General features: G+C 36.2%; 2 protein-coding genes across 3 annotated transcripts; one reads left to right on the top strand and one right to left on the bottom strand.

Annotated features, from left to right (window-relative positions):
• Positions 1-11,371: 11,371 nt before the first annotated feature.
• On the bottom strand, positions 11,372-15,861 carry LOC115981529 (amidase 1-like). 2 transcript variants are annotated; one of them, XM_031103733.1, is made up of 9 exons: positions 15,702-15,861; positions 15,089-15,241; positions 14,659-14,783; positions 14,453-14,578; positions 13,974-14,156; positions 13,457-13,604; positions 13,153-13,321; positions 12,113-12,247; positions 11,372-11,969 (listed from the first exon to the last, which is right to left on the bottom strand). In XM_031103733.1, the coding sequence occupies exons 1-9, from the start codon at positions 15,809-15,811 to the stop codon at positions 11,817-11,819; spliced, it is 1,302 nt and encodes a 433-aa protein (XP_030959593.1). In that variant the 5' UTR covers positions 15,812-15,861; the 3' UTR covers positions 11,372-11,816. The 2 variants fall into 2 exon arrangements, with proteins under 2 accessions (XP_030959593.1, XP_030959594.1); XM_031103734.1 differs by lacking the exon at positions 12,113-12,247 and having other exon boundaries at positions 11,610-11,969; positions 15,702-15,840.
• A 2,313-nt stretch (positions 15,862-18,174) lies between these two features.
• LOC115980202 (uncharacterized mitochondrial protein AtMg00310-like) lies at positions 18,175-18,678 on the top strand. Its single transcript, XM_031102480.1, has one exon. The coding sequence runs from the start codon at positions 18,175-18,177 to the stop codon at positions 18,676-18,678; it is 504 nt and encodes a 167-aa protein (XP_030958340.1).
• Positions 18,679-27,822: the final 9,144 nt, after the last annotated feature.

Below are 27,822 nucleotides of genomic sequence, written 5' to 3'. Positions count from 1 at the left end.
AACTGGTTGATTTACTTCTTAAACTATGTATGGATATAGCTTATTTTGTTGAAATTTGAAAATTTATTATTAGAAACACTATAATAAAATAATTTTTAAAACAAAAACATTATAGCAAACTCTTTTTTTTGACCAAAAAAAGGTAGAATAGGTATATTTAAATGATCAAAAGTACAAAAGGTGTAGACCAGCTGAATGGCTAAGGACACTATAGCAAATTTTAATGAGTCTTTTGGGTTAATATTGCAAAATTTAAAGTTAATTTGCATTATAGGAACTGTTGGAAGTTAATTGGGAAATTGAGGAGAGAGACTGAATTTCGGCAATGGGATTGCCGAAATTCAGCCAAAAAGCAGGAGAGAGAATAAGGAAAGGAGGAGAGAGAAAATGTTGAATTTCGTCACTCCCATAGCCGAAATTCCACTGCCCAGTTTTCCTGCCCGAATGCTGTGTGTCTGAGTGTGCTCGAGTGTGGAGTGCTCTTAAAATAAAAAAAAGGCAATCGCGGCAATGTCATTGCCGAAATAGGGGAATACAATTTTTTTTTTTTTAGCAATTGTGATAATGGAAAAAAAAAGTGGTTTCGAAATCTCTAGAAGAGTAAAAAACAGGTTTCATGTCCACAATATTTTCACAATAAATCACATATAATTAGTCCACAATATTTTCACAATAAATCACATATAATTAGTTATTATTAGTTAAAAAATTTTGTGACAACTAATTGTGGCAATGGCATTGCCGAAATAGGAAAAAAAAATTGGTGGCAATACCATTGCCGAAATAGGGAGAAAAATAAAAGTGACAAACTACTTGAGGCAATTGCATTGCCGAAATAGGGAGAAAAAAAATTGGAAATACCATTGCCGAAATAGGGGAATAAAATTTTTTTTAGCAATTGTGACAATGGGATTGCCGAAAATGTGAGAAAAAAAAAGAGAGAAGGATTATGGCAATCGGATTTCCGAAATAGGAAAACAAATTTCGGCAATTCCATTGACGAAAATGTGGAAAAAAAAAAAAAAGATTTGTGGGAATCAAAATTTTTCCCCTATTTCGGCAATGCTAAAATGTGAAAAAAAAAAAAAAAAAAAAAAAAAGAGGATTACGCAACGGATTGCCGAAATAGGGGAAACAAATTTCCCCTATTTCGGCAATACCATTGCCGTAAATGTAAAAAAAGAAAAAAAAAAAAGAAAGAGAGGATTACGGCAACGGGATTGCCGAAATAGGGGGGAAACAAGGAAATTGTTTCTCCCTATTTCGGCAATCCGTTGCCGTAAATGTGAAAAAAAAAAAAAAAAAAAAAAAAAAAAGGAGAGGAGAAAAGGATTACGGCAACGGGATTGCCGAAATAGGGGGGAAACAAATTTCCCCTATTTCGGCAATACCATTGCCGTAAATTAAAAAAAAAAAATAATAATAAAAGAAAGGAGAAAAGGATTACAGCAATGGGAATTGCCGAAATAGGAGAAAAAAAAATTTCCCCCTATTTCGGCAATAGCGTTGCCGTAAATGTGAAAAAGAAAAAAAAAAAAAAAAAAAAAAAAAAGAGAGGAGAGAAAACGGCAATGGATTGCCGAAATAGGAAAAAAAAAGAAAAGAAAAATTGTGGTAATGGTATTGTCGAAATGGGGAAAAAAAATTTGTGACAAATTAATTATGGCAATGGGTCAATGATAATCTCATTGCCGAAAATGTGAGAAAAAAAAGAATTGTGGCAATGGTATTGCCGAAATAGAGGAGAGAGATATAAAAAAAGTACGTATATTATTCTTTCAATATATTTTTGACTGAACCAGTTTGGTTTGTCACGTTCTTTTAGAAATAGATAAGGATAGATTCAAGTACACTGATACATTGAATCTTTTTCTAAAGTGCACGCTGTAAACAAAAACAAAAAAAAAGTACATAGATTCTTATAGAATGAAAAAATGACTGATGTGCACGCTGTAAACAAAAAAACAAAGAAAGTATACGGATTCTTACCATAGAAAAGAAAAAATGATTGATGTGCACACTATAAACCAAAAAAAGTAAAGAAAGTACATAGATTCTTACAATATAGAAGAAAAAAATTATTGATGTATACACAGTAAACCAAAAAAGCAAAGAAAGTACATATATTCTTACACTACGGAAGAAAAAAATGATTGATGTGCACGCTTTAAACAAAAAAAAACAAAGAAAGTACATAGATTCTTACATGTACGTTGTAAACAAAAAAAAGCAAAGAAAGTAAACCAAAAAAGACAAAGATTCAATCAACCAATCACCTCAACTCCTCATCTCATCTGATTTTTATTCTCTGCAGAAAATATATTTTGCCACACCTAAATCTTCAACGTGATTCTTTTTTGTCTACTCCTCATCTCATCTCACCTCATCTCCAACATGATTCTTTTTTGTCTGCTCCTCATCTCATCTGACTTTTATTCTCTACAGAAAATAAATTTTGCCACGCCTAAATCTTTCTTTTTTGTCTTTTTATTGTTCAATTGGTAATAAAAGAGAAGTGAAGTGCAAATTAGAATTGCATCTCATCACAATTCCTCAGGTTGCAAAGTTATTCTTTTACTTTGTTTCAGTGTGCCACAACTAAGAATTGTAAGTTTTTTGTTAATGTAAGTTTTTTTGCTTTGCTTATTAACTTATAGCTCTAGAAATTAACAAATTTATTATTATTGTATAAACATGTGCTTTGTAAATATTAGAAGCTAATACATTGTAAAATATTATGTATTGTTGTAATTGTAATTAATATTATTTGTATGCCTATGATTATGATAATTGTTGGTGTTGTTGTTGTTGTTGTTGCTCTTGTTATTCAAATTTTAGATTAATGAATTATTTTTTATGGTTATCTGATTGTGTGTTTTTTTTTTTTTTCCAAGTATCACTCTATAATTCTCACTCTTTTAGTTGGCATCACAATTGTGGTAAGCATCTCAATTATAGTTAATACTAATTATTGTGTGTATGATTATTTTTGCTAAAACTATTATTATTATTATTATTAAAAATTTTGCTTCATAAATCCTTTATTTGAGTTTCTTTCAATTTTGTTGTAGATATATTTGAAATGGAGCAACAACAATACCACATCTCTAATGATGCAATGGAAGGCAATGTACGTTGCAAGATCCAAATTTATTAATGTCCTAATAATATATACAATTATTCAATTTACATGAAAATAATTTAAACATTAGCAATATAACATTGTATATTTTTTTTTTAAAAAAAAATTCAGGTTTCCACCTTACGAGTGCGACCTTAATCGTTTGCACCCCTCCCGCAGTTAGGCGAGCGTATCGCCCCATATTTGCATCAATGTAGATTATACTGTGTTACCCGCCTACCACATATAGATATTGATTGGAGTCTTATCACTTCTTTGGTGGAGCGATGGCAATGTAGTACCCATACATTTCACCTACCTAATTGTGAAATGACTATAACTCTACAGGATATAGCAATCCTTACAGGATTGCCAATTGATGGCAATGCAGTGTGCGGGCCAATAAATTTGATTTGGAGTACAGAATGTCGTAATTTACTTGGGGTGACACCACCTGAAACAGCATTGAAATTTGGTGGCCTTAAAATAACATGGGTAAGGGATACATTCTCAAACCTACCAGAGGGTGCCAATGCTATAACAACCCAACAGCATGCTAGGGCATACATGTTTCAGGTTTTGGCTTTACTATTTGGAAATAAGAGTCAAAGTAGATTGCATTGCTGCTTTCTCAAGCTGTTAGACGACTTTGGTGTAGCTGGGGAATATAGCTGGGGTAGTGCTACACTTGCTTACCTTTATAAAGAGCTGTGTACTGCTGCTATTAAAAAAAGCACGGAGATTGCAGGTTCTGTTTTCATATTACAATTATGGGCGTGGGAGCATCTTCCATATCTGACCCCAATTCCAATAAATCCAACAAATTTAAATGGCGACGACCCATACGGTTGTAGGTATAATATTTACTTTTTATTTCTATACAATTTTGTTATCCTTGATACTTCCAAACCCTAAATATTGTATGACAATCATTAATTGTGTATAGGTGGGATACCAAAAGAACATTTACTCATACACCAACGCATGTTTTGCGTTCATACCATTCTAATCACGATACACATAATAATAAACAGGTAATATATCACAATGCATCAATGGTTAATTTACTAGTTATATTATTGTCTTGATTGATTATAACATAGTTATTGTAATTGGAATTGCAGGTTGTTTGGACACCATACGATAACTATATGCATCCATGGTGTCTTGCAGAAAGAAATATATGGACTACAACAGCGCCATTGCTGTGCTTCCAAATTGTAGAGTATTACCACCCAGAAAGTAAAGAAAGTACATAGATTCTTACGTGCAAGCTGTGAACAAAAAAAGCAAAGAAAGTAAAAAAAATAAAACAAAGAGTCAATCAACCAATCACTTCAACTCCTTATCTCATCTGGTTTGTGGCAATGGCATTGCCGAAATAGAGGAGAGAGATATAAAAAAAAAGTACGCATATGAAAAAAAGTACCCTATAAGGATAGATTCAAGTACAATGACATTGCAAAGATTCTTTTCAGTATTTGTGGCATTGCAGAGATTCTTTCAGTATTTTTTTGTTGCCGAAATAGAGCAGAGAGATAAAAAAAAAAGTACACATATAAAAAAAAGTACCCTATAAGGATAGATTCAAGTACAATGGCATTGCAGTGGCATTGCAGAGATTCTTTCAGTATTTGTGACATTGCAGAGATTCTTTCAGTATTTTTTTGACCGAAGGAGTTTTGTTTGTCATGTTCTTTTATGGTAAAAGTACCCTATAATGTCACTGAATTTAACTGATATGAAACTTGCATCCTATTTAAACAGTACTAATGTCACTGAAATTTCCACCGTTCTTATTTTCTACTCTTTTTCCCCTATAAATTCCATCAACCTTCTTCTCCACTCTTGTTCCCCTCATAATTTTACCAACCATTTTCAAATCATGCGTGTCATATATTCTACAAACAACTATAAGTAACAACACTTGCAAATATCTATTCATTCGTTATCTCTTAGAAGGTGAGTTATATTTCTTAAGTAGTTACTTTTCTTTTTATAATATTCATGTTGATATGTTTTAGGGGCATAGCTAAGCATGAAAATCTTTTTTTTGTTAAATTATTTGTTCATGCAAATCTTGTTTCTGTATTATGTGTTTTGCAATATGAACTGATTTGTATGATATGTTTTAAATTATTTATCCATGAATTCTTGCCTAAATTTCAAAATTGATGTATATTTCCTTAAAGAAATACTTAGTTTGTTAGCCTATAATATACACGTATGTTTAATACTATTATTATCAGTGAATATTTTTAATGGATTACCTTCGTGTATTGCATTGTAACGGTTGTGTTGTGTTAATTTATTAATATAATTATTATGCTTTACTGTAGATGGCAGAAAAATTGTTCATTTTTTTCATCCATTCCGGTGGAATAATTAAACATGGAGAAAATGGGGTTTATTACGAAGGGCCACCTCCTTCTATGCTTCCATTAAGCCGGGGTGTTACATTTGAAGATCTATGTGATAGAGTAGCATCCACGCTTCATATAAACAGAGAAGATTCAAAATTGACTATTTGGTATAGATTTCCATTTCAATGTCATCCACACCCTGTGACTTACCAGCAAGTTTTGGTAGCAGATGATAATGGTGTCAATGCAATATTCGATATGTTAGACCGCCAATATGGATTTGTAGGTGCAGAGTTATACGTGGGTGTAGAGCCTATAAGAAGCCACCGAGATGTTTTCCCCATTCGATATGCCAACGAAGGACCGAGTGCATCGTTTAGTTATTCACATGGCGGGCACTTCCATGATCCATATGCCACTCATATTGGTCATTATTCTCAAGATGCGGCTCATTCTCCAATCAACATTGACGATGCTGACTATCATTCTCCATATACTCATGTTGCAACTGAGGACCAACATGTTCCTTCTCGGCCAATGAACAACAGTGATGCTGACTATGATAATCCAACTTAGCATGTCACACAAGAGACTACTTGTTTTGAGTTTGAAGCTCAGTATGACCAAATCGCCTCTCAGAGAGCTGCTAATGATCCTAATGATACATATCGCATAGCTGCTACTACTGAAAATGCGGTCCATACATTATCAGAAAGGATGCGGACTATGGATAGTGATGACCAACTTGATGACGATGAGGTCCTTGATGATATTGGAGATGAACAGGAGCCTCCAAATGAAGGTAATCATGAAAGCAGTCCAACTATGGGAGTCCATCAACCTTCATCACTAAGCTTTTCACAGAACACGTGGGATAATATAATTGATCCAACCCCACCATTTGAAAAGCCCACTCAGAGTATTTGGGACCCTACCCAAGAGTTTTATGTGGGCTTGCTTTTTGCCGATAAGGATGAACTACAAGCTGCTGTTAAACGCTATCACATCAAGAGGAACCAAACATTTTGTGTAAGAGAGTTAGATCCAGAATGTTGGTCTGTAAGGTGCAAAAATTGTTCTTGGTGTCTTCAAGCATGCTTCCGGGCTACATATGGGTTGTTTGAGGTTAGGAAGTACAATGGTCCACACACATGTACAGAGTCTACGCTCACACAAGATCACGAGCAATTAGACACCTATGTTATTGAGAAAGAGTTGAGGGATGTTGTCAAAAATGATCCAACCATAAAGATTGCTTCACTTCAACAGACTCTTTACAATAAGTACCAATACAGGCCTTCTTATTTCAAGGTGTGGGAGGCAAAAGAGAAAGCAATTGGTAGAGCGTTTGGTGATTGGGACAAATCTTACCAATTATTGCCAAAATGGTTGAAAGCTTTGACTGATTCAAACTCAGACAGCAGGGTTATTTGGAGAACAATACCTGCTACTATGCCAGGCTGTACGATATTCGAGAGAGTGTTCTGGGCTTTTGGTCCATCAATTGAAGGTTTTCAACATTGTAGGCCAGTGATTAGTATAGATGGAACTTTCCTATATGGTAAGTATAAAGGTACGTTACTGATTGCATCAACTTGGGATGGTGACAACAGACTTTTTCCACTTGCCTTTGCCATTGTGGAGAAGGAAACTAATGATAGCTGGTATTGGTTTTTGCGTTGTATTCAGATTAATGTCACTAATCGAGAAGGGTTATGTGTCATATCTGATCGTCATCTTGGTATAATGGCAGCGATACGGACTATATGTCAATCGACACGTTGGTATCATCGTTTTTGCCTTCGCCATGTGGCTAGCAATTTCAATCAACAAATTGGGAATAAAAACTTGAAGGCTATGGTAATGTGTCACCTACTTTGCCGATCGGTATACTAAGGCATGTGCAGAGGTTACTGCCGGTGAACGCATTACGGCCTATGCAAAGAATAAATTCAATAAATGGGAAAAAAAGGCACCAAAGCATTCAGTTACCGTGTTCAGTCATGAAGATGGTCTGTTTGAAGTCAGAACACCAATAAACCCTAACTCTGCATATAGGGGTAATCATCGTCATGAGGTAAATTTGAGGCAGAACACTTGTAGTTGTCAAAAATGGCAGGTTTATAAGATTCCGTGCTCACATGTCATTGCCGTGTGTAAATATTAAGGCATCTCTGCAATGCGATATATTGACCGTTGCTACCATTTGGAAGAACAAGTTGCTTGTTATGCACCTAGATTTCGCACAGTTCCAGACAGTGTACATTGGAATGAGCCTAATTTCCCAGTCTTGTATCCTAATGTCAAGATGCGTCGTGAAAAAGGTCGACCAAGAACAACTCGGCTTCGAAATGAAATGGACAAAGGGGCAGAGCATCAACCAAGGCCATTGTGCAATCTCTGTAGGCAAGAAGGCCATAATAGAATAACATGCCCCACTCGAACTGTGGCTGGCTCCACTAGTGGCTAAACTGAATGACCCAACATAAGTATTCAATCTACTTCAGTGGATTGGTTGGACTGTTGTTGTTTTTTTTTTTTTTTTTTTTAATTATGTTTTTAGGAGTTGGACCATATTGTTAGTTTGTATTATTTGAAAGAACATGGTACTAATTCCATATGCTATGATGTTTTCTAGCACTGCAAGTTAGATTGGGGTGTACATTTATTTATTTTGTGTCTGTGTGTGTCTATATATATATTGTGTATTATAATTTAGGGTTTCAATAACACCTTATAGTGTGCACATCAATAATCATACACGCATTATAGTGTGCACATCAATCATTTTTTCTTTTCTATGGTAAGAATCTGTATACTTTCTTTGTTTTTTTTGTTTACAGCGTGCACATCAGTCATTTTTTCGTTCTATAAGAATCTATGTACTTTTTTTTTTGTTTTTGTTTACAGCGTGCACTTTAGAAAAAGATTCAATGTACCAGTGTACTTGAATCTATCTTTATCTATTTCTAAAAGAACGTGACAAACCAAACTGGTTCAGTCAAAAATATATTGAAAGAATAATATGCGTACTTTTTTTATATCTCTCTCCTCTATTTCGGCAATACCATTGCCACAATTCTTTTTTTTCTCACATTTTCGGCAATTAGATTGTCACAAAAATTTTTTTTCCTATTTCGACAATACCATTGCCACAATTAATTTGTCACAATTTTTTTTCCCCCCTATTTCGGCAATACCATTACCACAATTTTTTTTTTCCCCACAATTTCAGCAATGGCACTGCCGAAATAGGGAAAAAAAATTTTTTCCCACATTTTCGGCAATCCCATTGCCGTTTTCTCTCCTTTTTATTTTTTTTAATTTTTTTTAATCCTTCTGTACTTTTCTCTTTTTTTTTTTTTTTTTTTTTTTTTACGGCAACGCTATTGCCGAAATCCTTTTTCTCCTTTCTTTTTTATTTTTTTTAATTTACGGCAATGGTATTGCCGAAATAGGGGGAAATTTGTTTCCCCCCTATTTCGGCAATCCCGTTGCCGTAATTCTCCTTTCTTTTTTTTTTTTTTTTTTTTTTTCTCCTTTACGGCAACGGGATTGCCGAAATAGGGGGGAAATTGTTTCCCCCCTATTTCGGCAATCCCGTTGCCGTAATCCTTTTCTTTTTTTCTTTTTTTACATTTTAGCATTGCCGAAATAGGGGAAAAATTTTGATTCCCACAAATCTTTTTTTTTTTTCCACATTTTCGTCAATGGAATTGCCGAAATTTGTTTTCCTATTTCGAAAATCCGATTGCCATAATCCTTCTCTCTTTTTTTTTCTCACATTTTCGGCAATCCCATTGTCACAATTGCTAAAATTTTTTTTATTCCCCTATTTCGGCAATGGTATTTCCAATTTTTTTTCTCCCTATTTCGGCAATGCAATTGCCTCAAGTAGTTTGTCACTTTTATTTTTCTCCCTATTTCGGCAATGGTATTGCCACAATTTTTTTTTTCCTATTTCGGCAATGCCATTGCCACAATTAGTTGTCACAAATTTTTTTAACTAATAATAACTAATTATATGTGATTTATTGTGAAAATATTGTGGACTAATTATATGTGATTTATTGTGAAAATATTGTGGACATGAAACCTGTTTTTTACTCTTCTAGAGATTTCGAAACCACTTTTTTTTTTCCATTATCACAATTGCTAAAAAAAAAAAAATTTATTCCCCTATTTCGGCAATGACATTGCCGCGATTGCCTTTTTTTATTTTAAGAGCACTCCACACTCGGGCACACTCGAACACACAGCATTCGGCAGGAAAACTGGGCAGTGGAATTTCGGCAATGGGAGTGACGAAATTCAACATTTTCTCTCTCCTCCTTCCTTATTCTCTCTCCTGCTTTTTGGCTGAATTTCAGCAATCCCATTGCCGAAATTCAGTCTCTCTCCTCAATTTCCCAATTAACTTCCAACAGTTCCTATAACGCAAATTAACTTTAAATTTTGCAATATTAACCCAAAAGACTCAATTTTAATAGTGCATTTTTCACACGTTGCGGCTCCGTGAATGGTATTGTAGGGGCCACTAAAAAATGCAAACGCAGACTTGGGTGAGAAATGCTGTATCCAAACAAATACTTAGAGCATTACTATTGGGTATGACAACACAGACTCTTAGCAACATAGCCCCCTAAAACCCACATTACTTGGTCTTTTAATTGCAAAAATAATTGCAATTGTGCTACGGCGCCATCTTACAGCAAAAATTGTATAATGTTTATTATATTTTATTGGGTAGGATGGCATCATAGCATTGTAGCAAGCTTAGATTATATTATTTTAATGAGTTGAATAAGAAAATAAAAGTTGGGATGTTGGATGTTTTGTAAAATAGTATGGTGTAAATGATAAAGTAGTTTTTGAGATGATAAAATAGAATTTTTTTGTAAAAATCGGATATGAATGCTCTTAGTCACTCAAACATTACTCATTTTCTCTTTTTTCTCATAGTGATTAGAGATCAAATTGGTCAATTTTAAAAAGTCTTAATCTTGATTGGCATTAACTCAAATACCAAAGATGTTAACTGTATTTTACTATAATTAAAAAATTTGTTAAACTAAAAACTACCCCATTTCAAATCTTCTTCATTTAGTTATTTCCTTGATTTTACAAATATAATAGTGTACAGTCTCCAATACATACATGATACAACAATTACACTTAAGATAAGAACATTGGTATGGGTTATTTTAATACGTTAATAATTAGGGTTGTGGTGAATTGAACTCTAAATATTTTAGTTGAAAATACAAACAAGTATAAGCATGCCTCGGTTGTTTCGAAAAATGTGTGGTAAGAAAAAGTTGAAAGATCTTACCCCTTTGGAAAAACACACGTTTTTAAGTTTATTTGGACATTGTGTATTTGCGCACAGTATGTGCAATAAAGACTGCCCTTACTACCCTGTAGCTATTTCAGACTGTAAACAATACCTTGGTATTTCAAATTGAAAAGAATGAGAGGACAAAGATTGAGATGTGAACAAGGATTTTTTAGAGCAACCACATCCACAGCTTCAGATGTTTCAATCATGCCGGGATATCCTCCATCTATGATAAGGTGGCCCACATAAAAATAAATATATAAATAAAACAAGGAGAAAGCACTCATCGAATTCGGGTATGACAACACAGACTCTTATCCATGGATGGTAAGACAAAACGCTCATCAAATCAGTTCTTTTGCCAATGCAAAACTACCACATGGAAACCACTTAATTCCTGCCAATGTAATGGACCGCATTGCAACAAGCCCTTAGAAATTATTTTTGGGGAGACACTGAGCATCAAAAACACATACATCTCATCTCCTGGGAAACTATCACCAGATCAAAGCAACAGGGAGGAATCATCCTGGATGTGACTGCTTTATGTTTACATAAACATGAGTTCGTTTTTAGATACATCAACAGCATACAAAGTTGTCAATACTAGCCATCTTATTCAATGCCTCCAATCTTTGTCCAAGTTATACTATCTAATCTCCAGTATTAAATTATAAACTGGGATAAGTAATTGTTTTAAACCTAAATCTATTATCAAAATGTATATCTAGCGCAAAATTCCTTGATTGTCTCAAACTGAATATAAAACTGGAGCAAGGTCTGGCTATGAAGTATGATCCATTGAGTTGGAAATAGCACAATATATTGACGATGATCAAGTAGTTATTAGTTACATTTTAGAGTCACTTGGAGAATTAAAGTGTTTTGGGATTAAATGGCCTCTGCGGCACCAAAGTGCAAGCAGAAAGCCCTATCCCAATTTTATTTCTTTGAGTAGGATCTAAGACTTACATTAAAACATTAGGGAGAGAATTCAGTAACCCTTTTTCTCAGCAATGCCAACCTCTTCTTGGATATTTTTGTACAAAGACTCAACAAGATTAAGCAGGAACCCATCCGAGCCATGTTTCGCCAACAAGGAAATTGCCACAGGAAGATTATCATACAGCCCTAGTGGTATGCTCACCTGTAGATATGCAGAAACAAATTTACGTGGTTTTTCAAAGGTCTTAAAACAACCAAGGAAAAAGTAAGAACGTCATGCCTCACAATACACACACACACACACACACACACACACAGAGAGAGAGAGAGAGAGAGAGAGAGAACTTGGCAGAATCCGGTTAATCCAGCATTTGACAGCAAGCTAAAAGTCTTGACTAAAAGAGCTTCTAATCGAATTGGATCACATTGTAGTTTTGGTGGAGGCTCTAAAACCGTGGGAATTGCCAGGACACCACAATCCTGAAAAATCGTCATCCAGAAGAGTAACTCAAGATAGTGGAAAGTTGAATTCATTTATCAGAGATGATACCACTTTCTTTAGCTGCTACAGGTTGTTTGTGAGAGAAAAAGAAAAGAGATGCAGATATGGTGTTCTATACTTCCTAAAATTTACTCAATTTTGAAATACAAACATGTCATAACTATATGCAACTTTCACTACCCTCACCACTTTTCAAAAATTTTAAACTCCAGTTAGTACTTGTAGAAAGAATATGACTACAACTGTAATGGAAAACACCGGTCAAAATATATATATATATATATATATATATCTTTTTTGACAAAGAAAAAAGAAAAAAGAAAAAAGCAACATATGTAATTTGTTTAAAACAATCTGTAATTCTTGAAGAAAATAATTTCACTTTCATTTTGGGATGCATTTCCAAGAAATAGGCCTGATATTCCATCTTGTTTGTGTCAATAACATGAAAACACTTTCCTTTTTTCTTTTTCAAATTGTGTTTCACACATAAATAAATTGAAGCTAAATAGACTGAACAACTGCAATCACATCACTCATAGATCTAAAATTTGAATTAGAGAGAATTCGATTGAGATGTGTTTGTAAGATAAAAAGATTAAAAGAACAAATGTCTAAGTGTAGAAATTAATTTTTAATGCATACAAATTATCTTTTACTTTTTAGTGCCTCTTTTGCCTCAAGGGTGTTTCTCTTTATGGAAGATGAAGGTGTGTCCTATAGAGGCATACAAGCACATATTGTCATCTCATAGACACATCCACGATCACATATTAAGCACCAAACTTATTTATAAAAAAAACAATTGTGGGATTATGGGATTTCCACATAGACGATCCTAGTTTTGTTAAAACATTCAGCAGCATAGGAAAAGAGAGATTACCCCAAGAAGAGCATTAAGAGCAGCACGTAGTTCAGTCCTTACAGAGTGACAGACATCCACATTTTCATCTGTTGTCCTAATGGCTTTCCATATCCTTTCTGACATTCCAGGACCCAAATCAGGTTTGACAGTACTGACCCATTCACCATGGTGTTTCTTGAATTCATACCTAAGCTTTGCAAAATTAGTAAGTTCAGGAGCCAATGTTTATATAAGAACAGTATTTTCATCTAGAAAGATAAACACCAATATCACAGTTATCATTCAAGTTGTTTGAATCAATTAAGATAGTGAAAATCAGCACCTTTGAAGCAGCCGCATGGCACTTGAAAGGGCTGCCAAAGATGGTATATTGTTCTCTTGATCTGCAGTTTCCTCAGTCATGAATTGTTTTAAACTTGGAACTTTTTCCTTGACATAGTCCCCAAGGATTGCATGCTTTACAAGATCACCTGCATTATTTGTGAAAAGCATGATGCGACATCTCATTCAGTGAAAAAAATAATTGTGCAAACATGGATGTGTTTGGAAACAGAAAAACAATGAAATAATACTATATGGCATAAAATTGATAAAGATCTAAGCTTTCCCTCTCTCTCTTTGTAGCATTTGAGAGGTCTCATTCGCCACATGATTAAGGAGACACTCTAGCAAATTACCATCTTTTTTAGGGTGATACTGCAAAAATCCACTCTAGACGGGGCTTTTGAAATTAAAATTCTAACGAAACAAGATTGAATTATTTCAAATCTATATGATGTACGAACTCGTCCCACATATAGAATTATACAACCAACAATTTATATGGTCAATGCACTAACCTCCAAAGAGCTTGTTCACTGATTTCAAAAGCGGTTCAGTAAGACGATCACTTGGAATGGCTGAAAGCTGGAAACAATCTTCAGCAATAATTATCTGGGAGGGGTTGACAGGATCCACATCAGGTAATTGCATTAGTACTCGTCCAACTCTGTTCAAAATCACAGGATTCCTAGCAAACCATCCTGGATGAGAAATTGGTGTTAGAAAAAAGTGTATGCCATTAAAAGGACCAAATAGATGAGGAATCACTAATCACACTATTAAACAAAATAGCAGCAATTTTGGTCATTAGACATTGAGGAAAAACTCAAAAAACAGAAGTTTCTTGTTGCATCATTGTCTAAACCAATGTACCAATGTTAACAATATCATCACCATATGGCCATACCTTTCAGGTGCAGAGTTGAATTTGTTTTAGATATACACAATATTAAGTTTAGAAATTTCAAATCAAGCCATCAAATGGTCAGTTCCTTACCCATGCTATCAAAACTCTGTGCCATAGGAATAACTCCAGTTGTAGAAACGACATCATGTGAAGGCCGAAAGCCAAGAATTCCACAGTATGATGCAGGTACTCTTACACTTCCTCCAGTGTCACTTCCTATGATAGAAAGAACTTTTTGTTTAAATTTATTGAGGAAAATCCAAGAAATGTAAAAATTGTCCACGAAAGAAACATGCCTAAGGCAAAATCAACAAGCTTTGCGGCTACAGCAACAGCTGATCCACTGGAAGATCCTCCAGGTATCCGATCAGGCGCACATGGATTTCTAGGTGTGCCATAATGTATATTTTCTCCTTCTATACTGTGAAAAATATGCGGTCCCTTCATTGATATGCCCAACAACTATGATATGAATATTAAAGGGCCCTTTTTTTTTCAAGATGAATAACTAAGTGAGGCCTCAACTATTTAGTAAGCAATTAGAAATTAGGCAGACATGTATTTTTTCAGTATCATATTTCATGTCATTTTCCATGTGAAAAAATTTGTTTAGACTATATGTTATACATAGAGACATGTTGATAATCTTGAATTGAATTGTTATCAATTCCAAAAAAAAAAAAGTTAATAGATGGTAATCAAGTTATTGATATTTTCAATACTAACCTGTATGCCATTTCATCCATGACAGTTTTACCAATACATGTAGCACCTGCCCTTAAGACTGACAAAACGGCTGGGGCTGTCGACGTGGCAGCCGGATGAGTCCTTGCCCAGTCAGGATTTCCAAACCCAGTCACATATCCATCAACATCGTATCTGTTTCCAAATAAAAAACTTAAAAGACAAATCTATTACACACACACACAATCTGCAGTCCGCAGACAAACACCAAAAAAAAAAAAAAAAAAAAAAAATAATAATAATTGCTGATATTGTTATCCACACACAAAAAATACAAAATCACAAACAATAGATGACATTGATGCAGAAGCTTGCACACACAATTGAAGAATATAGATACACAAACTTCAAACTTCAAAAGAGCATGGCTTAAACCCAATAGTTAAGATTCATAAAAGACTATCTCACTCTGAATTTTACTGTGCATGATTTTTCACGCACCTACACACTTCAAAATAAAAAATTGGAGAAAGCCCAGTAGTTAAAAGCAAAAGAAAACAAGTACGAAAACTTTGAATTTTTGGAGGATAAAGATGAGTGATAGATAGTATAACTGAAAACTAATAAAAGTGAAAGAGTGTATATTAGGACTGACAAGTCTTTAACGGCAAAGGTGAGTCCACTCAAAGGAAGCTCATGGGCTGATGGGCTTGGTTGTAGAACGAACTTCTCCATGAACGCACCATAGTCTGAATCTTTTGCCATGTCTGAGCTCTCTCTCTCTTTCTCTCTCTCACGTGTTTTTAAAGTTGAAAATGTTGCTAAGTAATTATAATGGAATAGAATTTTTTTTATTTTAACTTAAAATATATAATTAAAAGGGATAATAGTAGTAAACATTGTGAGGTTTGGACTAATGTGGTCCAAAACTGATTGATTTAGTTCCTAAACTCTACGTGTAGCTATTAAAAACGCACTGTTTTAGTACTTTCAAATAAAGCTTTAGTTTTGTCAAATTTCAATGGAAAAACCCATCACTTCAATTTGGTGAGCTGACATATCTCCTTATATTTTTTTATTGGTACACTGGCTTTTTTGTTTTGAGAACAATGAGAAGTAATTAGTACACCAGCGTGGCTTAATCTATATGTTTTTGTTTTTAATATATATATATATATATATATTAAATTACCAAAATATTTTCACAATATTGTTAATTCTTTTCAAAATAAAATAATAAAATATCATACTGAAACTAATTACAACTAAAAATAAATGTATTGTGAAAAAAAAGTGTTACTTCCACACCATTTTTCATAACATTTTCATAACAAATTTTAGTAAATTGTTATTCTAATTTAAACTTAACAATGAAATTATTTTTTTGTCCACCAATAACAACCCTTAATAACCTACTACTTATGATTTGTGATAAAAAATTTTGGACATAACATTTCTCTTGTGAAAATGTTAAAACATCTTGTTGTCGTCACAATATTTTCATAACTGCTAAAGTGTTAATTTTTTACAATTCAAACTAAAATATAACAAAGTTATAAATGTATTATAAAAATGTTGTGCCATTTTTTTTGTTTTCTAGAAATTTTTTTTATTAGTCAATTTTTGTTGAACCAAAATTCACTGTTTAACTTACAGTTTTCTGGGGTTGAATTTTTGTATTTTGTTTTGTATATATATTTTTTCTTTATGCACCATTTTAAGTAAGAATACATATTTTTACACACACACACAAAACAAAAACAAAACCTTAGGATTAAAACACTTTTCATCCTTTATGTTTGGGGTAGTTCACAATTCCTCCTTAAAACTTTAAAATCAAGCAATTTCCCCCTTAATATTTTGGAAAAAAGCAAATATGTCATATCGTTATTCTCTCAATTAAAACCTAATAAAAGCTTATGATTCTTAAAATATTCTATTGTGTAATGTCTAAAAAAAATACTCCCACTAAATTTTAACATCTCAATAATTTTCTTCATGTATTTTGAGTTTTAGATGGTAGTAATGCTTAGGAAGTTGGAATGGTAATATAAGGTGTTTTATTTGTTACTTAGAGAACATTGATTTTCTAGATTTAAATCTTCGAAACTTATAATTTATCTAATGGTAATTAGTTTTTGATGAGTGTTCATCAAAAACTAATTAAACTAAAGATTGCACCTAGACTCACATGGAATGATAAAGAAGAAAGTATGAATGACAAAATTTTGACTATGTATGTTTGAAGGTATTTGATGAAGAGTCAATTGTAGCGTATGACATCATACATTACGAAAATTTAAATATTGTGATAAGATTTTATCAAAACTCAGTTGTTTATTGTTGGAAGATGATGATATTTGTTATTATTCTTAAAAGTTTTTTTTGAATGGATATTGTTTTTAGCAAATAGATATCAAAATTCTTATATGAATAAAATTAACTTTGTATGACATACATTTTTTATGTATGTAATTTCATACTTCTTCAAATAAAAATTCAATCTTAACTTTCTCACTCAAGAAGTAGCACGTGCCTTGCACGTGCCACCCAGACTAATATTAAAAAAAGTGGGATAATTTGCGCTTTTCATCTTTGATGATTTCACTTTTGATTCTTGACATGGCAATAGTGGGATAATGCCAAAGTGGTAGGCAATAACCAATAAGCAATGGCCAACCCCACGTGATCACCTCTGTTTTTTGTTTCTATAATTCTATCTCCTCCCTTATTTGAAACACTATGGCATAATCACCTTTTTCTGTCCTCTTCAATCGATCGTTTTCATTTTCCCATTCACTTTTTCCATTATTACCTTTCATTCATTGCCTATCAAATCAATCATGTTGCTTTTAGTTTGGCCAATCACTCAATAAAGGTTGTCTGTGTTTAAGAGACAAAGCCAGCAGGCAGTGATCTGAAATCGACATTGAGCAATGCAAAACACTAGCCTCTGGAAACATAGACATCCACTCTTCATTAGCAACCATCAGGTCAAGCCTTAGTTTAGTTCTTTGGTCTCCACTTCGCCCATTACACCATGTGAATCGCTGCCCCACAAAGCCTATATCCACTAACCCACATCGGCCCTCATCAAAGCGGTGGCCCAAGCTACACCTACCTATACGATGAGTTGCTTCAAGCTTCCAGACTCTTTGTGTAAAGAGTTGAATTCAATGATGAGTAACTTTTGGTGGGAGCAGAAGGAGAAAGAGAGGAAAATGGCATGGATCTCTTGGGAAAAATTGTGCACTCCAAAGAAGGAGGGGGGCATGAGTTTTAGGGACTTAAAGACCTTCAACCTGGCCCTACTCGCCAAACAAGGGTGGCGGATTCAACAAAATCCTAGTTCTATGTTCCATAGAGTTTTTAAAGCAAAATACTTTGGAGGTAGCTCGTTTGAGGATGCACAATTGGGCAATAGACCTTCCTATGTATGGAGAAGCATCATGGCAGCCAAGGAGATTGTTGAAAAGGGGTCTAGATGGGTCATTGGTAATGGCAAACAGGTGCACATTTGGAAGGATAGATGGATTCCAACATCGGTCTCTTTCAAGGTAGTCAGTCCAAGGGGTTCTTCAAACAATGTGGAGTGGGTTTCGAACCTTATTAATACTGAAACTAGAAGTTAGGACACTACAAAGGTGAATAGTACTTTCCTTCCTTTCGAAGCTCAAGTGATCTTGGGAATTCCTATCAACCCTCGGCTTCTCATTGATCCTTGATATGGGCATGGACTCCCAATGGGTGTTTCACTGTTAAAAGCGCGTACAAGGTAGCCTAACAAGGTATGCAAAAGACAAAAGGCAAAGCAGATGGGGGAGAATGTTTAGATGGGACAAGTCTAAGAGCACTATGGAAATTAATATGGAATTTGGACTACCCAAATAAAGTCAAACACTTTATGTGGAGGGCTTCCAAGAATATTCTGCCTACAAAATGTAAACTGCGAGCTAGGGGGATTGGAGTCGAAGGCAATTGTGACTTGTGTGGAGGTGAGGAAAACACGGGTCACATTATGTGGAGTTGCAAGGCAGCAAAGGAGGTATTGAGTGCAACAAGGTTGAAACTCCCTTCTTTGCCTGATTCTAATTTGAATTTTGTGGATATAGTGTGGGAATTCATGGTGAGATGCCTGTTGGTTGATTGGGAGTTATTTGCCATTATTGCTTGGGGCTTGTGGAACAATAGGAATAAGCTTAGACATGGAGGCCGATCCAAACAGTTTGATCAAATAGTTAAGGAAGCAGCAGAGTATGCAAAGGAAGTTAAACAAGCTAAGCCAAATCCAAACCGCCCCCCTGCTGGTAAGCCCCTTTGGACTCCCCCTAGACCGGGCTGTTATAAAATTAATGTTAATGGAGTTGTTTTTCATGAATTGAGGGATTGCGGTATGGGAGTTGTAATAAGGAATGAAAGGGGTCAACTGATGGGAGCGTTGAGTGGGAGGCTTGATTTACCATTGGGAGCTTTGGAGGCCGAAGCCAAAGCAGCTGAAGTAGGAGTGCAGCTGGCGTGGGACCTGGGTCTAATGGATGTTTCCCTTGAATGTGATTCGCAAATGGTGGTCAACGGGTTAAAAGGAAGGGACACATGCCACAATTCCATTCAGAAACTAGTTAAAGGAATCCATGAGGGTCTAAAGCAGTTTAAATCGTGGGAGGTAGGCCATGTATGCAGAAACAACAATGTGGCGGCCCATCTGTTGGCAAAATATGCCAAGGGGTTAAATGATTGTATCATTTGGGTGGAAGACATTCCCCTAGTTATTTTGAACCAAGTTCATAGAGATGTACCCAACTTGATTTCTAATTCTGATTAATGAAAGTTTGCGTATACTGTTTATAAAAAAAAAAAAAAAAATTCACTCAATATAGGGGGACTGCAAAGTTCCCAATCATTCAACCCAAGAATGGCGACCAACTGGACTACGTGAATCATGTCAAACAACCTTTGAAGCTGTTGCGTTTAAAAATAGACTAATAAAAATAGGACTTTATACCATCAATTGACAAGGGAATTAAATAGCAATTCTTGAATTTTCTTATAAAGTTTTTTTTCTCGTGTTTCCACTTTCCATACTGTTTCTCATTGACATAACGTCAACCTTATTTATTTTAGTACGATATTAATAAAGTTTTTCTTTTTTTAGTATCTGTCTATTTTGTAGGTGTCTATAATCTCCCGTTCAATAAACATTATGTATTAAAATGAAGAATCTTTTAAAAATGACCCATGTTTTTTTGTTTAGAGATTTCGAACACAGAATCTCATAATCAATTTGCATGATGCATGTATGATGATAAATCATATGCTAAAAAAGTTTATATATATATAATCTTATATTAATCACTGATAAATGAAGAATAATTATCTGTCTTTACACAACCAAACGCATAAACAAATTGTTGTAAAGTATCCTTGGGGTGCTCGCTCTTAAAGACAACTATAATCCAACGATATGGACGTTAGAAGTTACTTCAAATTTTCTGTTGAATCTGAACTTTGTGTAGGTTTAATGAGATTACATAAAAGCAAAATGGTCCTTATAATTGTTACCCACCATACTCGGTTTCTAGATGCATCCTAATTGCATAGCATTTTTATATTCACACTAGTTGCTAACCTGTGCGATGCATGGGAAAATTCAAAAAAATGTTCAAGAAATTTTTTTTTTTTTAAATTCATCTTCCTCTAGGTTGATGAAAGCTATAAGATTAATTCCTAATATTCATGTACTTAAATAGCAAGTTTAAATGGTTAAATGTTGCAAGTTTGATGAATCCAAAATCATAACCTTTAAAAATACTTCATTCCAGACTTACAAAAGTAAATTTATGAATCTTTACAACTCCTTTGGCAAGCACAATTATTTTCCAAATAAATCTCCTTTTAAATATTGTTTCTCATTATTGGTACATTTTGTAGTTGGAAAAGAGATATGCAATTCTAATGTTTTGTTCATATTGCAAAGTTACATGCTATTTATAATTTGTTTATAAATATTTGAAGATTGATCTATTTAATGAGGCATGTTATATAAACTAATTCATTAAAAAAAAAAGTAAAATGTTTCTTGAAAATTCAATTGGTTGAAAACACAATCGGTGCTATCTAACAAATTTCCACTTTGAATTCATTATATTCTATTAAAATGCAAAACTCCATTTAAGACCAATAGGTATTTGCTAAACTATCTAGCCATGCAACTATATAAGTTGATAGTGTATATATTGTGTGCGGGAATGTGGATATGCATAAACAAAAACACAATTAAAATACAAATTCTGTGTTCCTACTTCTCTATAAAATCTAAAAGGCAATAAAAACCAACATCAAAATTGAATAAAAATTGTATCCGAAAACATAATATAAAAGACATTTCTTATTAACTTATATCCCAAAATTTTAAGGAACATCTCAAGTAGTTTAGTAGCTAAACATAGCTTTTAGTAACTATAGCATTCAGCAATAACTTTCAATATCTAGCCTAATTTACAATTTGTTTTTCAATAAGTAGCCTAATTTACATACATGACAGCTTAGTAACTGAGAGAAGACTTCCATTGAAACTTCTATGGCACCATCAAACCCCAAACTTGTCAACATGCACTAATAGCCTTTGAGACATTTGTTGGTTCCTCTCTCCTTTAGATTCAATTTTTCCACCATGTTCTATAATAAGTTACATACAATCATCATAGAACTCCTAATCATAACTTGAGGCAAGTTTTCAAGAACTTCATAGAACTAAAATTATGGTTTTCTTCCACTCTATCTATGTGTGGGAGTGCCCATCAAGTACACAATTCAATGTAAACATTCATCTTTAGTCTAGAAAAAAAAAAAAGGTAAATAATCATTAGTTGAATTATTTCCATTTAAAATAGATTTTGGATGCATGTTTGATTCAATAACTAAGTAAAAAAATAATTAATAGGAGTTTCTTTGAATATATTATGTTGAACCTATGACTATATAAGATTTCAAAGAAAATGTTACCCATTTACAGCTTAATATAAAGGAAAAACAAAAACCTTGAGATAGAAGACAGGTAGCTCATTATCTTTGTCTACGTCCCCCCACATCACCATTCACATCTAGTAAATCAATACGAACTACAAAACACAAACATAGAAAACTCATCAAATTTTTCCCACAAGTAAAACAATAGTACAAATGCAAAATAAGTTTGTCACTGAATCCTTAACATTAAAACAGTAAGCAACGAAATTGATGTTAGTTGCATTGAAATCTATACATAAAATAAAAATCCATAAAGAATTTTATCTAGAATAAGAAAATTGTGTTATTTCAATTTCAACTAACAAATCAAACGACAAAGCTATATTAGGGAAAGGAAAAGAATTGAAACAAAAATATGCCAACAGACTACCTAGATGTTCATGGCCTTCATGTTGGACTTAAGTTGTTCATGGCTTTCTTGTTAGACTAAAGTTGGCTCCCTAGACAGTAAAAGTTTTAAAATTTCCACACTATTACATTCCCCAAAATTCACCAAATTTGAAACAATATTCTAACTGCAAAATGTATGTACTAAAACCCCAGTAACTTGTTCAAAATTTAAAAATTAACAAAATCAAAATTCTTTCATTTAAAAAAAAAAAAAAAAAAACTTTTTGGGTAAACTCTAAAAAATAAGCAAATTTAAGAGGAAAAGAGAGAGAGAGATTTATCGTGCACAAATGCTTTCACCAATTCATTACAATTATCCAACATTTCCAATAATCCAATAGCAATATCAGGATCTACATCATTTTTCTTATATTTCTTGATCACTACATCAATTCTATGTCCTATTTCATTATCTGTATCATAGTTATAGAGTTGAGCAAATGTAGGTTTTTCCCCTTCAATAGGAAGAAGTGACCCAATCCTATGATAATTTTGGCCATTGAGATGGAAAACATATGGCCTGTACCATTATTTACCGACCTGTCTACTTTACCACCCAAAGAGGTAAAAGCAAACAATGAAATTCTTCCAAGCAGAGGTATATTTTCTCTATTTCTTGTCTTCTTTGTTTCTTAAATTTATCATATATTTTCAACTCTTTTCCTTTCACTTGTGACTCATTTAACTTGAAATTTCATGGAATCAGATAGTTAAATATATAGATAAACAGCTGATTTACATACTCTTTCTAAGAATAACTCCATTGCCCAACCTTTTCATTAATCTTCTTAGTCCAAGTCTAATATAAAGAATATTAAAAATAATAAAAAATATTATTTCTATATAGTATTTTTATAGAATTCAAAACAGGGTTTATATTATTTACGTGTAATCTAACATACACATATTAGTGCATTTGAGGTCTGTAAGGACGCGATTCGTGGCGGACCGTAACAGTGTCGGGTTCGCGCGTGAAAAGGCCCCTAACAATATCATTTGTAGAGCATGGGTTTGGAAGGCTAGGCCTTGGTCGACAGGCGGTGGGTTTTTCGCGGTGTTCGTTCAAGTTTCGGTTTTCCTTCACCCCTGGAGTCTTTCTCCTGGAGGTGGGCTGGGAGGCTCTGGTTTTTGGCCATTTTTCCCAACCCCTCTATTAGTGCACCTTCCTTTTTATTATATAGTCCGTCTTGGCTGATCCTGACCCTCCACTTGTAGGTCAGGCAGGAGCTTATTTCTGCATCCATCCCATCAACCGTCCCGTCCAACTTTCTATTAGTTGCATGGATCGACGTTTGCACCGCCCAAACGTCTTTTCTCATTAACCAGCTCTGGGTATTGGCAGGTGCATTTACTGAAGGGGGTGGGACGCACTTTCCTTGGTCCGAGTTCGCACCCTGCTTCCCTATGGGCCCCATTCCGTTCACATCCCCTTGAGGGGGCTGTTTGGGGATTTCCTACACCAGGGTGTTGGTCTTCCCGTTGAAGCTATGGAATGCCGAGGACAGGGTAAGTTCTCAGCCGTTCCCCTTGCTACCTCGGCCACTGATCATTCGTCTTCGGCAAGGTACCTCCTCGGCACGGGCCCTGGGCCCAGATAGAGTTTGGGCCGAACTGCAGAACTCTCGGACCCACAATAGCCCCTCAAAATCCTGCTATCCGTCCCCTCGGACGGATAGGAGGGTTTTGATGACATCATGGATCTGCCAATGCCTATCAATCCTTATCATTTAGCGATTCCCGAGGTTTTTCACCTGCCCAAGGCACGTTCCTAGAGCCGTTGGAAGGCGAAACGTGGCCTCATTAAATACGGGCGGCTTGGTGCTTCCCACGTTCAACGGTGTGATGGAAATCGAACGGCGGTGATCTCCTGGCCTCTTTGGGCGGGAAAAAGGGCGTGCAGTTTACCCTAGAAAGTATAAAAGATTTTTTGGAGATGGATCCGTCTCTCCAGTTCTGTACTTAAGAGTTTTAGTGCGTGTATCCAGGGTTCATCCGAACTTCCGCCCAAATTCAAGTCTATCTCAAGCACATATAGCCCATCCGAAGCGTAATTCTCTTTTTATGTAAGTTCCCTACCTCTATTAACTCACGTTTTTTCTTTTCTGGATTTATTTCTCTTTGGCTCCCTTTCTTTTCCGTCGCGGGTTAGGTTTGTTTTAGTAAATGGCGAAGGCGGCTAAATTGAGATTGAGGAAGTTGGTCGATACTGAAGAGGCGATGAATAAGTTCATCGTTGATTATAGGATTCCCCCCAACGTAAGTCTGGAACATTGTAAGATGGGGGAATGGCACATTAAGAGGGGAACGGGCGCGGTTGTAATTCCCGTCCTCGCCTTTGTAGAGGGAGGTATGAGAATCCCTATGGGACCAGTGACAAGGGGTTACCTCAGGCATTTCCGTTTAGCCCCTACCCAGTGCGCCGGCAACGTTCTTAGGATTTTGGGTTGTGTGGACGCTTTAAACGAGAAGATGGGTTTAAGACTGACCCACCATGATGTAAACTGGTGCTATAACCTCCAAAAATTGAAAGGAAAGACTTACTACATGAGGTAGAGGGATGATAGGATTCGGTTGATCCAGTGCCTCCCTGATTCCAACAAGGGACTGAACAAGGATTTTCTTATCGTCTCTAGGGAGTGGCATGATGGCGATCCATGCCCTGTAGTAGAAGGAGAACCAGGTGGGGTATTAGGAATGGAAGAGGGATAACCCTTTAAACCACTCTAACCTAACTTCCTTCGATAACTAATTACGCATATATGTTTGTTGCTTTTGTAGATGAACGCGCCTATAAACGGCATTTTCATTTAGTCAATCGGGCAGACTTGGAAACCGTTTTACAAGCGGCAGTTTTTGTGAATGACAGTGATGGCCAAGTCCGTGCAGCTCACAAAATACTAGGGTACCCTCCGGTTCAGAAGTCGTTCGGGGACGCGAAGCACGTGATTAGTGCCCGCCGTCCTTGGCTTCCAAAAATTACCGTGGTAGAGAAGGGATTTTTGATTTCGCAGGAGCCAGCTGTCCCCAAGAACATCCCCTTGGCGGGCCCTTCTTTGTCTCATCAAGCAGCAGAGGATGAAGGTGAGCCAGATCAGCCGGAGGAAGGGTTCGGGGTATTTGACTTAGTCTACCAATCCGAGGACCCTCCTGGTGACCTAGCCTTGTCCGAGGCGGAATTATCATTAATAGGCACCTCTTCTCAAGCCGAGATGGGAGTCAAAAGAATACCTTTAACCCCCCTTCTCCAACTCCTCGAGGACCAACCAGGGAAGGATAGCCAGGAGGCACCACAACCCAATGCTCCTCTTCCACCAGCTCGGCCCCTTACAATCCAAACCAGGTCATCCTCCACCAAGTCCCAACCACAATCCACCCGCTATGAACCTCCCACCTCCTCCCAACCAGCTCGGTCTCCTCGACCCGAAGGTGCTGATTCCAAGAGAAAGAGGATCCCCAAGGGCAAGGACATCGTGGACGAGGGAAAATCCCAACCTCCTAAGGAGAAGGATGAGACTCCGCCCACAAAACAACCGAAGACCGGACCCCAAGGCAGAGGCAAAGGACCCGCAGTTCAAACCTCTCAAGGCAAAGGAAAAGGAATTGATTCCCAATCCCTTCCGAGCGCCTGGCTTCCTGCCCCAATGCTTCACGGGGGTCCATTACTGGAAACTGCCTCTCTGAGGGACCTTGGAGACGGCGAGGGTGGATACGTGGCAGATGCATTAGGGAGAACCATGCTACTCCCTAATGACATGGAAGAGCTGAAGAGAATGAGGATGCAGGAGGTTTTTCTCAGTACTAAGAGATACTTGGGCATGGTAAGATTTCTTGAAACCTAACACTTTACTAATTCTCGTCACCAGTTTGTCACTCACTACACGTTCATCTTTCTTGACAGGCTCTCCAGGCAACCTATAGGATGGAGGAAGAAGTGCATGACAGGAGTAAGGTGGCCGAGAACGAACGCAAGAGGCGCATAACGGCCTCAAAGACTCTTGAAGCTTCTGAAAAGGAACTTGCCAAAGTCAAGGATGACTTAACAATGACCACTCGCAAGAGGGATAACGTCTCGGCGGGCCTTGCCAGTGCCCAAAAACAGGCCAAGGACCAAACCAAGCGCGCAATTGAAGCCGAGGATCAGCTGCAAATAGCCAGAACTCTGATCGATGATTTAAATAAGCAGCTGACCACGGCTTTGCATGAGAAAGGAGTGGCAGAATATGCCCGTGATGAAGCCGTAAGGGCAAAGCAGGAGGCCGAGTTTGCCAGGAATGAGGCAGAAGCTGCCAAGAATACGGCCGAGGACGATGGTTACAACATGGGAGTAGCCGAGACCCAGGCCACCCTTAAGGCGCAGATCCCTGGTGTGTGTAGGTTTTATTGCTCCCAGGTTTGGGAGGAAGCATTGAAGCGAGCTGGGGTGGATGCCTCATCTGATTTGTGGAAGGCGGAGAGCATATTCTACCCGGCAGCCATCCGCGAGGCCACTTCGACCAGCCCCGCGGCTACTCGTGATCAACCCGAGGAAGAGATCACCCCGTTGGAAGACTTGCAGGCCAGCGGTTCTTCTAGCAAGGCGCCCAAAGAAGGAGAACTTCAGGATGTGACAGTGATATCCCAGCACACGGATTCTGAGGCACCTAAAGAGGTTGCCGAGCCCGTGGTTGGCATTCAGGTGCCTAATACAGAGGAACCCACCATACTTGCAGAGCCGCCACAGGCCACTTCCCTTGCTGTGGTTCCCCAGAGTACCAGTGCTGGTCCTGTTCAGCCTTCCCCAGAAGGGACCATCCTTCCAGGCACCGAAGCTGAATCTGCTCCCATCTCCCAAAATGTCACCGACAAAAAAGCAGAAAAGTAGAAGCCTTCGTTGGGCTTTTTGTATTCGTTTCTATTTGAACGATTAACTTGTTTCTTTTCCTTTCACAAACTTCCTAATTTATTGATGGTTTACAAGCATTTGAACATGTATATATGAAATCTTGCTTTTCCTTTTTCCTTCTGATTACATCGTTAACCGCCCTCGTTGATGCGCACTATTTGCTTATGAACTCTGCGCTGATTTATTTTAACATGTACAAATAGCTATGCATGTAATACATTCATCATCATGTTCCCCGAACCCTAATTTACTTGCGCCCACAAAGGCCTTAGATTTATTCCTAACCTTCGTCTTACGAAGATATAAGCACCATTTTTAACGTCACGTATAATAGCTAAAACTCGCTTAGTGCCTGGTTTTCCTCATCCAAGTAGTTGGTTTCCCCATAGGCTAGTTTTCCTCGTCCAAGTAGTTGGTTTCCCCGTAGGCTTGAGTCCGAGGACCGTGCAATGCCTTGGTTCTGTCCAAAACCTAGTTT

This window comes from Quercus lobata, chromosome 3 (genome assembly GCF_001633185.2).
Source record: "Quercus lobata isolate SW786 chromosome 3, ValleyOak3.0 Primary Assembly, whole genome shotgun sequence".
In the NCBI taxonomy this organism is placed as follows: domain Eukaryota; kingdom Viridiplantae; phylum Streptophyta; class Magnoliopsida; order Fagales; family Fagaceae; genus Quercus; species Quercus lobata.
The sequence above is the reverse complement of the archived record's forward strand: the minus strand, read 5'-3'. Positions and strand labels throughout refer to the sequence as shown.